Source organism: Nicotiana tabacum, chromosome 10, assembly GCF_000715075.1.
Source record: "Nicotiana tabacum cultivar K326 chromosome 10, ASM71507v2, whole genome shotgun sequence".
Classification (NCBI taxonomy): Eukaryota; Viridiplantae; Streptophyta; class Magnoliopsida; order Solanales; family Solanaceae; genus Nicotiana; species Nicotiana tabacum.
The window spans coordinates 92,261,532-92,275,105 of NC_134089.1; the positions used below are offsets into that span (position 1 = coordinate 92,261,532).

General features: G+C 37.0%; 2 protein-coding genes across 3 annotated transcripts; one reads left to right on the forward strand and one right to left on the reverse strand.

Annotated features, from left to right (window-relative positions):
• The first annotated feature begins 266 nt into the window (after positions 1–266).
• Positions 267–4,942, forward strand: LOC107824421 (cell division protein FtsZ homolog 1, chloroplastic-like). The gene is made up of 6 exons (NM_001326130.1): positions 267–550; positions 1,717–1,816; positions 2,151–2,380; positions 3,512–3,679; positions 4,159–4,392; positions 4,512–4,942. The coding sequence occupies exons 1-6, from the start codon at positions 308–310 to the stop codon at positions 4,776–4,778; spliced, it is 1,242 nt and encodes a 413-aa protein (NP_001313059.1). The 5' UTR covers positions 267–307; the 3' UTR covers positions 4,779–4,942.
• A 721-nt stretch (positions 4,943–5,663) lies between these two features.
• LOC107824422 (transcription initiation factor TFIID subunit 6) lies at positions 5,664–10,094 on the reverse strand. Of its 2 annotated transcripts, none has more exons than XM_016651180.2 (12): positions 9,852–10,094; positions 9,640–9,726; positions 9,126–9,227; positions 8,922–9,030; positions 8,507–8,610; positions 8,288–8,425; positions 8,155–8,205; positions 7,580–7,704; positions 7,181–7,313; positions 6,963–7,088; positions 6,698–6,809; positions 5,664–6,147 (listed from the first exon to the last, which is right to left on the reverse strand). In XM_016651180.2, exons 1-12 carry the CDS (start codon positions 9,975–9,977, stop codon positions 5,762–5,764), a joined length of 1,599 nt encoding a protein of 532 aa, XP_016506666.1. In that variant the 5' UTR covers positions 9,978–10,094; the 3' UTR covers positions 5,664–5,761. The 2 variants fall into 2 exon arrangements, with proteins under 2 accessions (XP_016506666.1, XP_016506665.1); XM_016651179.2 differs by having other exon boundaries at positions 8,110–8,205.
• Positions 10,095–13,574: the final 3,480 nt, after the last annotated feature.

Below are 13,574 nucleotides of genomic sequence, written 5' to 3' on the forward strand. Positions count from 1 at the left end.
TGAAAAGCGTAGTGCGTATTCTTATTAAAAAAATTATTTTTGATAGACTCTTCGCTCAAAATAATAAATAAAAAAACAGTAAAAATACATTGTGTGTCAAAAGAAAAGGGCCAAAAATATAATAACAATAAAAGGAGAAAATTAAAAAAGAAGAGATATATAAGTGTACCATAGAGAGAGGAGTAAAACAAAATATTTATTTGTTCTAAAACCCTAAAAACAACACTACCCCAACCTCTCTTGAATTTGTTTTGTTTGCCAGATATTTTTGGTGTAAACCAAACAGACAGAGAGAGCAGAAACAGCAATGGCCACCATCTCAAACCCAGCAGAGATAGCAGCTTCTTCTCCTTCCTTTGCTTTTTACCACTCTTCCTTTATTCCTAAACAATGCTGCTTCACCAAAGCTCGCCGGAAAAGCTTATGTAAACCTCAACGTTTCAGCATTTCAAGTTCATTTACTCCTTTTGATTCTGCTAAGATTAAGGTTATCGGCGTCGGTGGCGGTGGTAACAATGCCGTTAACCGTATGATTGGCAGTGGCTTACAGGTTCTTTATCCCTTTTTCTTTTCTTTTTATCCCTTTTTGTGTTTTTCAAAATTGTTTCTTATTTGTGTCTTCTGTGCTACCCGTATATATAAATTTTGAGTCTTGCACTCCCCCTTTTTATGTAATTTCAAATTTTGTTCCTTTCTCATGTCCAGTATATAAAAAAAGGGTCTTGGAATGCTTTTTTCTATTTTTTATTATTTGCTCTTCTTGTATGTACCTAATTTAAGCAACTCTTTTCAAATTAGCTAGCAATTAGACCCCAGAAGTATTTTTGAGGACAGAAATGAAAATAAAAAGAAAAAGAAAATTTGGACTATGTTTCACCAAATTGCATTGTTGTATGGACTGAGTAACCAATGTGGTAGCGAGCATTTTCTTCCTTATCATTTTGATCTTATTTTAACTGTTATACAAGTTATGAATTTTGATAATTCTAATTATTCTGAAGGTCTAGTCACTTTTTAGTTTTTATTTTTATTTTTGATGGAGTACTTTATATGAAGAAGAATTTTAAATTATCAACCTTCAGAATATGACTGTTACCTGCTCCAGAATACAACAAATTGCGTATCCAGCTTCATTAATTTGTTTTTGGAAGGTATTTAAGTGGAGAAGTCAAGGGGAGGGCCCATTATCCACCGAGGTTTGAACCATACGCAGCCATTGGTCCTCGGGATTTCTTGGGTATAAAAGAAAATGAAGAAATGATAACGGCTCTATGTTTTATAGGATTTATCCAAGAATGGCGAAAACATGACTTGAGATCATGTTCTACGCTTTGTCCCTGTGGTTACTTTAGAACACAGGAACTCAAAATCAATCGTCTTCCTTCGTTTGACCTGAGATTTCTTTTTGTCTCTTAGCAACCAAGTAGTTACACTTGGATTCTCTGTAACCTCAAGTGAAAATTTTTGGACATTGTATTGACTCCCTTATTCTCTTGTCATTGCTATCTAATTCACAAAGTTGCATATGTATTATCATTGGCTTGGTTTACAAATCCGTGTCACGAAGAAAAGCTAGAAATCTCCTTGTTTGTTTGATCTGGTCGTTATCATCCTCCAGTTTGCTTTCTTTTAGTGAGAATTAGTTGGGGCACCTATGTCATGATCCCATCCCTTCATTTCACATGATGAATCTCATTGTTGCATGTCCAAAACTAGGGTGTTGACTTCTATGCTATAAACACGGATGCTCAAGCACTGCTGCAGTCTGCTGCTGAAAATCCACTTCAAATTGGAGAGCTTCTGACTCGTGGGCTTGGTTAGCATTCTTCTGTTTCATTAATCAAACATTGTACTAGTTTTTTTATATTTTCAATCTCAACCATGTTAAAATAACTTCGGCGGAAGCTAACATCAAGACAGTTATACTCTATCCTGACTATTTAAAATGACATAGTATTACTTTATCTATATGGCATCACCTGGAGTCACATGTTGATCTAGATGTGGATGCTTCTTGTTTTGCTATTGATTTTGAGGCTTGTGTTTAACAGTCTAACTTGTTAAACACTTTTATGCTTCTTGATAAGCTAGTTAACTCTTTCTTTATTTGATGTAATGATTTGTTACTTAAGTTGCTTCTTGAAATGCAGGTACTGGTGGCAATCCTCTTTTAGGGGAACAGGCAGCAGAGGAGTCGAAGGAAGCCATTGCAAATTCTCTAAAAGGTTCAGATATGGTGTTCATAACAGCAGGAATGGGTGGAGGTACAGGATCTGGTGCTGCTCCTGTTGTGGCTCAAATAGCAAAAGAAGCAGGCTATTTGACTGTTGGTGTTGTCACATACCCATTCAGCTTTGAAGGACGCAAAAGATCCGTGCAGGCAGGTGCCATTTTCAGCTCCTTGGAGAATAGAATTTTGCTTCTTTTTCCTAGACTTTTTGGGGATTTTTCATTTCACAACAACTAGAAAATGTTAAAGCATGTTAGGATGTCCCAGCATAAAAAGGGAGGAATATTTATTTCACAACGGAAGAAATTGCTATAAAATAAAGAATAAGCAATTGGAAAGGCTATTTTTTTTCTAGTTCTGGTTTAACTGGCTGCATCACTGTCCAAAAACGGGACATTTCCACTTAGAGGTGCAAATCTTTTATGAAAATGCATTTTCAATTTCTGTTGATTAGTGAAACATGCTTGATGTGAAAGGGAGTGAGGTAAGGATGAAGTTAGGAAATGAACATAGTATTGAGTTGTACGGTTGCAAGTTTAGGGATGAAATATTGAGATGCGTAAGGAAACTCATATTGTATAAAGCGTCAAACTTAAGCTAACATTGATGAACTCTAGACATCTAGAGGGAACATAATAAAGCTTCAAACATATGTTAGATAGCTGTCATGCTTAGGTGTATGGGAATATTTCCTTCACTATTAAATGACTCCCAAAATATGGTCCTTCGAATACACCTCTGCCTCAGCCTTAGGATGATTAGTCTTCAGTATCTCACTCGTAGAAGGATGACCATAGGAACTTTCTGTAGATTAGGTATCGTTTGTAGAGAATCATATTATGTTGTAGATTCTCTTCCTTTCTACCAACATACCAATATCTAAACAAATTATAAGACTCTTGGCAAACACCATAGCTAATGTAATTGTACCAACAAAACTTCATCTATAAAAAAATGTAATTGTACCAACAAAACTAAACCTTTTCTCTATGCCTCATTTTAATCCCATTATGCGCTTAACCTGGGTATTATAATAACTGGAAGCGCTGAAAAACATTTGGCCCTTGATGGATCTAAAGGAAATGGATTGCTCTCTAAGGCAAAAGTGTTCATATGCCTAAACCTGAACATGATTCTGACTTTTCTAACTGGCTGATTTTCTTTTCTGCGCCAATATCCTATGTTCCTTATCATTAAAAAAAAATTGTTTCCATGGCTATGTTTTATGCTCCTATCATCCATATCCTTTCATGTTTCTAATTTTAACTTATTGACCGACAGGCTCTGGAAGCAATTGAAAAACTTCAGAAAAATGTCGATACCCTTATAGTAATTCCCAATGACCGTCTGCTAGATATTGCTGATGAGCAGACACCACTTCAAGATGCTTTTCTTCTTGCTGATGATGTATTACGTCAAGGTGTCCAAGGAATTTCCGATATAATTACTGTGAGTTCCTTTGTCGAAATCCAGTATATCTCTCTTTTAATGATATACTGAAATTCTTTGTTGTGTTATACAAATGTATAACGTCATCGTACTGGTTTTAGTTACTTTACTAAATTCTCAAAAAAAACACTTGCGAACACGCGCTGGCATAAAAAAGAGGCGTACTTGTTTTTCTAATCAACATAGCATTTTCTGGGACTGGACGTTAAATGCAAAAAGGTTCAAGAGTAATGAACTGTAGCATGCCATCCAGTTGCTTCACTGTCTTAACGAATCTACTATGATGGACTTTTTCTGTATTAAATAAAATATTGCAGAGGTTATGTTCGTTTAATTTCTCATGAATGGCTTCAGAAAAGAGCTTTTCCGATTAAAACAGGACTGGTAATCTACGTATTTGCAACTTAGCATGTTATAGACGTTATCGTATTATGTGCTATAAATCCGGATAAATTATGAAGTGGTCCTTCTATTTGCAGATACCTGGGCTTGTAAATGTGGATTTTGCCGATGTAAAGGCAGTGATGAAAGATTCTGGAACTGCTATGCTTGGAGTTGGGGTTTCATCAAGCAAGAACCGTGCTGAAGAAGCAGCCGAACAAGCAACTCTTGCCCCTCTAATTGGATCGTCTATTCAATCTGCAACTGGGGTAGTATATAACATTACAGGAGGAAAAGACATAACTTTGCAGGAAGTGAATAGGGTGTCTCAGGTGATGATGAGTGTTGTTTTCTTTCTTTCTTCCCCAGAAATATTAAAGAAACCTTCAGCTCTGTTTGGAAAATGAGAATGATATTTGTAATGCTGAAATGCTGGCAATATTTCTCACAGGTTGTTACCAGTCTGGCTGATCCCTCCGCTAACATCATATTTGGTGCTGTTGTGGATGAGCGCTACAATGGCGAAATACACGTGACCATAATTGCAACTGGTTTTACCCAGTCTTTTCAGAAGACTCTTCTCTCTGACCCACGAGGTGCAAAGCTTGCTGATAAGGGCCCAGTAATCCAAGAAAGCATGGCATCACCTGTTACCCTGAGGTCATCAACCTCGCCTTCGACAACATCACGAACACCTACTCGGAGGCTGTTCTTTTAGCTCCTTTATATAGTTTGTTACGGCTTCATTTCTCTTTTCTCACTCTTTTTTTTTGTAATTTTTTTTTTATAACTTTCTTTGTATTTACATGTTCTGCTGATTGGTGTTTGCATTTGGCTGTAGACATAGTGATGATTCTTATCAAATGCATCACATTCACACTCTGCTGTGCTCTCTTATGATTTGCCTGTACAGCACGTTTTTGCCTGTAAAATTTCGTTACCTGTTGATTTCCTCTCTAATGAACATGAGACTCGTAAATTAGCCACTTTGGTTGGAAAAGTATGTTCTTACATACTTAGTATCTCTTAATTATGCATACACCTTCATAGTTTATGATTATTCGCTGCACAGTTTGGCAAAAATCACCCTGCTGGAGTTTATGTCAAATTGTTGGTATGAGATCATCTGAATATCTAAAAACATTTATTATACCGTATATGTACCACGCAAGGTACAACTCAACAAGTATTATAGATCTTGTATAATTGTATTTCCTTCAGTATAACTTGGTCAAGTAACAGCCTAATCCCATTCTCAAACCAAACAAACCCCAAGGTATTGACCATTTCAGGGAAAATTCTAGAACATCCAAGTTTCCTTTTTTTTTTTTTTTTTTGCAAGCCTAATTCAACAATCCAAATAGTTATTGCAATCTAGCTATACAGGGTACGGCACAGAGAGAATGATAACGGCAACTCAACTAAAACACTTCTCCTAAGGGGTTGGCAAAATATCAAACTAATCAGTAAATTGAGGACATACGCACACTTTTTTGAATAGAGACGCATGATGTAAAATTGTAAAGCATTATGCTTGCACATTTCATATTTCTACGGGAATCGCATTTAAGGTATGGGGTCAAAAAGGGAAAGATGCAGTACATATTAGAACACTATAAGTATATTACTCATAAACGTGAACAATCACAGTTGCCATTCATTTATGCAACCTGCCTTCCTATTACAGCCACTGCAAGATGATCACAAAAAGAATGACAACTCAGGTGAAGGTGCAAAGAATAACATACTGTCACCAAAATATTCAAATAGAGGTGGCAACAAATTTGCTGCATCCATATCCTTCTTTGAGGCCTGACCAAAAGCAGCTGGTGCTTTTTGGATTTTCCCACCAGCAATCTCCCTTCTGCTGGATCTCATCCCATTGTTCGCATTCTCATTTTGCAAGCCTTGTGGCCCTGATGATAAACTCGCATCTGTAACACCCAGGGTTGTGGCATTTCCACCAATAGCTCCTTGTATGCCTACTGGCAAAGAACTTGATAACATTGGACTTGCGGGACCATCTGTCATTAATTTCTTGGGTGGGGGCTGTGAGATCATGTCGTCCATGCTCGCTTTGCGTTTATCTAGACAATTATAAAGAGGCATTCAAAAAGGTGCACTATAATCAAGGATGACAAAAATAACATTTAGCATTGATTAGCAATTGGAGCCAGAAGACATCCATGGAAGAGGACTTCCAAGAAAGCACGCAGACGGCAGAACCAACAACACAAAAGCTTATAGGGAGATACAGACTTGCACAAAATTCTATTTCTGCACAGTAAATGCTTTAAGATATATAAGGGGTTACTGAGTTACTAATTAGTACGGAGTATCTATATACTACGTGAAAACACTAAAAAATCATTCAAATGTGTTTCAGACAGGAAAATGCTTGTGCTCTGAAATTTAGCATAAAATTTCCACGTTATCCCACAAAACGATGGCAATCTGATACGGAAACAAAATATAAATCCACAGATCTGTTTGACAAAACATATCATTCCCAAGACCATTTTTAGGGACAGTAAAGGCAGAAAGACATGCTTAGTGGACAACTTAATACTACAACTTCAAAAAACCTGAATGATTAAAAGTTGTAGTTATTGACTGTAGCAAAGGATGGCTACCTACTTGACAATGTTGTTGCGACTTTACATTTATTCTTCAGGAATATCCAATTCGATGGAGATAGAGATGCAGGAAGCATCTTGAAATGCTCATACATGCATAGACCTGCAGCGGACTGTGAACGAAAACACAGTTGGAAGAGTTTTTATCAGTGAAGCAGAACATTAATCCTAAAAGCCAAAATTCATGTTAGGCAACATAAAACATTACAAAGAATTAAGATGACAAATTGATATGAAAAACTCTTAGAGCATTGCAAACAAGTCACCATCAAGGCTCCATATACACGCCAAGCTTCATGTCTCTTCATTTCATTTTTTTGTTTCTCAAGCTGCATTTCAGGCTCCAGCAATCGCAAATAAGCCTCAAGATTCGGCAGCACAAGTAGGCGAACCTACACAAAATTCATAAACATCACAGGTTGCAGCTTAAAATTTATAAATAATAAAAAGATGAAAATAAAATACAGGGATATCAAGGAAATACCACACCAGATCCAAGAGCTGCTAGCCCTTGAATTGCTCCATAATGCTGGGGCAGTGCCTTAGTTGGGTCAAGATAAGCATGCAGCAAAGTCTTCGTAATACGTGGCTGGAGACTGTGATACACATGACCATAGCTGCACAGCTTTAACTTGTGAGCAACACAGTTCCAATTGATAATATGGAGATTAACCAATATCATGGGAGTAAAAGATCAGCAATTGCTAAGCACCGTCATTCGAGCAGATTACGAAATGATTTACATGTGTCAACAATTATACAGATATAAACCACCCTCTTCCGCTGGAACCCAATAATAATAGTAGACATCAGAGGAGATGCATGCCTTTTTAGCCTTTGATGAAACAAAACCAAGAGAATGACTGAATAAAGAGATCCCTACCGCCTGCATATTAAAGCAACCAACTTTGCTGTGAAGTCCCTAAGTTGCCAATGGTTATCAGAGAATTTATTCCCCAACCTTTTTGCAACAAGGCATGTCATTACAGATGGCATCGACTGGTGCAGCTGGAAAGATAAACAAGAAAATCATCAGATGCAACTATGGGAACATCATTCAGACCCAAAGTAAAAGTTGCAGAATTAAGCCCAAACCAATTTTCCAATTATGTAAAAGACACCAATTTAATGAACAAAGTAATTTAAGAACTTATTCAGAATAAAGAAAATCTAATATTGTCCATGAAAGCGGACTCCATCTCTTTTTTTTATGGACATCTGCTTATTGTTTTATTTGGCATCTCCTTAGAAAAAAAATAAAGGAATAAATATCATTAAAAAAAATTTAAACACGGTCATCAAGGATAACCAGCTTTTTAAAGACAGATTATAAAATTTTATCGTGCATTCCTGGAATAAATTAAGGGATAAATAAATTGAAGCAAATGGTACTGATGTATCAGCTAGACCCACATAAGGTTCAATATGTAAATGAGAATTCTGAAGAAGGCTCCAGACCAGCCTCATCAAAGCAAAAAGGAGATCAAAATTATTCAAATTCCGTGCAACCTGACATAAAACAGTAGTATCATTAGATCATTTATCTGTGACTTACAAATATTACATTGCTGAACTTGAATCTTAGACTTACCTCATCAGCAACAAAATAAGTGAAGTAAGGAACTAAAGGATGAAGCCCAGGGTCTGTTGCTAAGCTTGCTAGAGCTTCCTTAAAGAGAGGGGAGTTAGATTTATTCACGGTAAGTTCTGTAATCTTGTCATAATAAAGCTGCAAAACAACCAAAGATGCATAAGGATAGAATCATATAGGATGAGCAAACATGACACAACCATATTAGTATAGTTGTACCTGAAGCTCACGGGATAAGACATGCTTAACAGGTATTTTAAGATCAACAGGAACTCCATCCTCCTTATACTCGGACTTTCGGTTATCAGCGGGCGGAGCAAGTGCTGCCATGATATTAATCTATCAGTCACAAGTATAAAATATTTTTTAACAAGAGTAGGTCTCAACATGTAAAATATCATCTGTAGATACATATTTTAATTGGTTCTGTTTCATTGCTATCTTCTTCCAGTTCTTTACAGCCACAGGGAAGACAAAGAAATTAAAAACCAGGACAATTAAGGGAATGAGAATCAATATCACATTTGATAATACAACGGGTAGCAATCAACAGATAATTGGACAAACCATCACCTATGTATGTTGACATGTCTACACAAGCTAATTGCTGCTAAAGTTATTGTAAAAGACGAACCTTCAAGTGGAGGGTTTTCAGGAATAGCAGGCTGTACCCCTTCTATAGCTAACCAGTGAGCAAAAAGAGCAGTATCTAATGGTGCTTTCGGCAAAGGTGCTTCGATCACCTAAAACACAATAAGAGAAACTTACCATAAGCATGACTTAAAGTAATCTAAAGGGTAAAGCTGGTAAGGGACCTAAGATATCCAAAATTTCTTACATCTTTGAATTCTACATCCTTCTCTTCGATATAGAACAAATCCTTATGCCCAGCAGCTCTCCTGAACCGCAAGGGATCTCCTGAAGCAAAACCATATATTGGCTGCCCAAGGCACACCGACATAAAGGGAAACAACATCAATGAGATTGAGAACAGACAGTTTCAAGAAACCAAAAAGGACTAGGCAAGGGCAATGACACATTACATCCGAACCACGCCAATGAGCACCACCGGATGTACATTAGGGGCCGCAGCCCAGGAATGTACATTAGGGTTTAACATAGGGGTTCGGCATTTGGCCCAAACAGAAACTCACTAAATGTATAGAAATATTAAATTCAGAACCAAGTTACTCGCACTTGAGGTTGTTGTCCTACAATCCAGAACCATAAAGTTCAAATCCTGGATCCGCCTCAATAATATGTGAGTTCAGTGATACTCCACATACTTTACACACCTGGATATGCCTCAGGCAATGAGCAATAGAGTTGTAAGGGAGAGAAGAGGTACGTACCTCCACATTTCTTAAAGTGAGTGCAGAATCGACATCATCAGTAGATAAAGTAGTCCTTTTCGAATGGCGCATACATTTAATAGCCTCCTACATTATCGAATTATTCAAATTAACATAAAGTGCGCGATAACCACTATAAAAATCACAGCATTTATGTTCTCAAACTAATCAGGAACAGCAAAATCTAGAATATAAATTAATGCGAGCTTCACCTGCATAATTTCACGAATACGGTACTCGACATCGGCGGCGAGAGCAGGCAAGACATCCGGTGATAAATTGCTTATTCCTATGCTCTGTGCTATCACTTCTATTGTCTCTTTCGGCACTATGCTCATTTTTATGCTGTTTCAGTGACAATTTCAGACGTAGGGTCGAGGGGATATGCCGGAGCAAAGAAAGGTGGAAGAAAACACCAAGTGGAACAAATAAGTAAAACAATTAACCGTGTGTTCACAATAAAATTTAGTTAATTTATTATTCGCAAATTTAATTTCGTTAAAGTCAGTTAGCTTTGAGTTTTATCTATTCGTCCGCTTATTACTAGTATTAGTATCCGTACCCGCGCCTTGTGCAGAGAATAATAAATATAAGAATTTTTTATAAGAAAATATATGTGGGAAAAGACGGTAGATACAAAAGAATATGGAAATGCTATTATTTTTTGGAACATATAATCAAACCTCCCTGTAAATGACCAAATTAAAACGAAAAATATAATCACAAATAAAATATAAGAATAAATTTTATAAACTTATTGTATCTTTCCTATCAAAATAGAAAGTATGGTTGCATTTGTTACATAACGCATTGCCGTAATGATAGCAGATGGATTGCCAAAAAAATTAGTGGTCCGCCTTGATATGAATCTCATTTTAGAATCTAATTTTAGACACCTTGATACTTTAGTGGCCCAATAGTACACTATGCAAGTTAATGTAATGTGAGAGTTAATAGGAAAACATTAATTGTTCCTAAATTGTTGAAAATAATATGGATGTAATATATAAACAACATTATAGTAGTTCTTGCAACACCAATCACCAGAAAAGCCAAAGTAACTTTACCTCCATAATTCTTTAATTATATTATAGAAAAAAACGTGAGAAATTATAGTCAAGAACAATTGACAGAATATTCAATAAGAATACTTTAAATAAAAGATCCATGCTCACTTTAGTATCTTGTTATTGTAATTGGATACATGCTCCACCATATCAAATCAATTATCAGGGACTACATTTGAGAGTAAGTGTCATTATAAAAATATTGATTTTTTAAAGATTGTTACTGGATGCAATAGAACCAAGAGCTTCAGCTGAGGACAACATGAACTAATTTCAGCTCAAGACCGACAAAATAATTGAGTTTGCTTGCATTTAGGACTATTAATCCATAACAATAGACAACCAAGCAAAAACTTGTAAAATATGCTATGCAAGTGTAAATTAACTAATCAGCTAATGCAATGTAATGGTGTTTCCATTACACGCCTTAAGTTCATTAGAATGAAAGAGTACTAAGGTTTAGAGCCAAAGGAATGAAGCACATTAGTCTGACTTTTTTGACCAGTAAAACCTCTGATTCAGTGGAGATCAAACAATACACCAATAAGAATATAGCAAACCATCAATAAGAAGACAAATTGTATTGCAGAGGTAATAGCTTAATAGTCTAAATTGTATTTTTTTTTTTGTAACACATAAAAGAGGTAGCAATAAGAAGCAAAAATTGGCACCCTACATTAACTTTGTATTAATCAAACAAATAGAAGGAAGAGAGCCATACCTGACCCGACTACTTGTGCACCTAACCAAGTACTTATGCAAGTAGGAAAGACTTCTCCATCCCAACAGTCCACGATACAGCTGCAAGCTCTCATTTTTTGATCCCAAATGTACCCCACAACTTTTCAGTCTTTCCACACCTTTATTCACTAAATCCTTACTCACCATAAGATCCATTAAAGTATGGTTGAATTTGATCCACAAGTTCATCCCACAAAATTGTTGAAATCATGTTCCTCGTGTATGTTTCATGGTAATAGTTCAATTTTATTAAATATAAAAAGTCATATACAAAAATATAGGAAGTTATATTGTTAATGTATAGTTTCTATTACAAAGTTTAGTGCATACACTTCTGGTTGTGTTTATAAGCTGTAGAATAATTTCCCTGTGAATACAATTCTTGGCTCAAAACTTTGGTCCAGACAGAACAAAAAAGCTAATTACTCTAACTGAATGACTTGCGTAGTTAAAAGTAATATCATGAACATCAGAAAGATCGGTTCCTATGTACATATTATCCCTTCTCTGAAATAAACAAACAAATCCCGTTTCGATTGTCCTTTAATTGGAAAAAAACTCCTTGTACCCTAGCGGTGCCGGAAAAAGGAGGTGTGACAAGGACGAAGAAAACTGCAGCAACAAATGGTAAGTTAATGCTAAATCTATATGTAAAGCAAATCCATTATATTGGAGGGCATAAGAAGCTTCATTTCAAACATACAAGCCTCAATGACATATGATCAAAGAAAGATGTACAATCATGCGTTAGAGATATATAAAGTTAATGTTTAAGTGCAAGTCCAAACCAATACTCGAACTTAACATGTGAATCATCGGAAATTCTTATAAACAAAATAAAAAGTCAGCACAAATCATGAACATAGCAAAAGGGCTACTGTATATTCATCCGGGAAGTTTACAGAGCATATTACAACAAAGGGCTCTTATACAAAAATAGAAACCTAACCTATTTTCGGGGCCACATCCCCGGGAGTGCCATCTTCATCCCCGACAACTTTATCTTCTGGAGCCTTTTCCCCTTCAGAAGCATCTACTTCACTTTCCTCGTCCCCGGAGCCACTCACCACGTCCTCATCATTAGAGGAGATAAGAAACCTAGAATCGGTTTCCCGTGCTTGTGCTTCGACTATCTCCTCGACAAGGTCAAATCCTCGAGCACGAACTTCCTCGAGAGTATCCCTCCGGGCTTGACACTTAGCCAATTCACTGCTCCGTATTTCCCGGTTTGAGGCCGCCCTCAACTCAGCTTGAACAACCGCTGCTTCTCTCTGGTATATGGCGATGGATTTATCGGCCGCAGTCTTCATCTCCTCAGCTTCGGCCTTAGTTTGTACAGCCTCGACCTTAGTTTGTGCAACCTCAGTCTTAGCCTGTGCAGCTTCAGTTCCGGCTTTAACCAGTTCGGCCTCTAGCCCTTTGACTTTTCTAGCCTGAGCTAGGCCCTTCGCTTCAACATCTCGGAGCATAGCCTCAGCCGAGGCCAGTTGGTGTCACGACCCCAAACTGAACCGATCATAATGGAGCCTATCGTGAAACTAGGCCAGCTGACACGTTTGCAATTTAATCCACATTTCATTTTAAAAACTTAAGTAAAACCATTTTTTAACTGAAATTCGATAAAGGTATAAGTTAAAATCAAATAAAGCGGAATAAATACAAGCCCGACCTAGGGTGTCACTAAGTCATGAGCAATGCTACAATAGTTCTGAAACAAGACAAGACCAAAATAGTCTAGAAATAACAACAAAGTACTTGTAGGAAGATAGAGAAGGAGAAAAGCAGAACTGCGGTCGCCAGGCAACTACCTCGCTATCTCCGTGAAGTCCGCAACCGGAATAGTCAACAGCTGTTACCGTGCCCTAAGATACCTAGATCTGCACATAAGGTGCAGGGGGTAATGTGAGTACACCAACTCAGTAAGTAACAAGTCCAAACTATGGACTGACAGGTAGTGACGAACCAAACCTCAATAGGTAATACAATTAAACTGTATAGGAAAGTAGACATGCTTGCAGTTCAAGTAAATACTCAGCAGTAAATAAATGCAGTCTGAACAACCCAGGGAAGATCCATCCCGGAATACATACACATCACTGAGCGCAGTTATCCAGTACCAAGGAAGGC

Excerpts from the sequence above, each read along its gene's own strand:
- LOC107824421 (NM_001326130.1), top strand. The coding sequence starts at position 308 with ATGGCCACCATCTCAAACCCAGCAGAGATAGCAGCTTCTTCTCCTTCC. Across the intron at positions 1,817-2,150 it reads GCTTCTGACTCGTGGGCTTG|GTACTGGTGGCAATCCTCTT; the intron begins GTTAGCATTCTT and ends CTTGAAATGCAG. Across the intron at positions 4,393-4,511 it reads AAGTGAATAGGGTGTCTCAG|GTTGTTACCAGTCTGGCTGA; the intron begins GTGATGATGAGT and ends TATTTCTCACAG.
- LOC107824422 (XM_016651179.2), bottom strand. The coding sequence starts at position 9,977 with ATGAGCATAGTGCCGAAAGAGACAATAGAAGTGATAGCACAGAGCATA. Across the intron at positions 9,727-9,851 it reads GTATTCGTGAAATTATGCAG|GAGGCTATTAAATGTATGCG; the intron begins GTGAAGCTCGCA and ends TCGATAATGTAG. Across the intron at positions 7,089-7,180 it reads CAGCTCTTGGATCTGGTGTG|GTTCGCCTACTTGTGCTGCC; the intron begins GTATTTCCTTGA and ends AATTTTGTGTAG.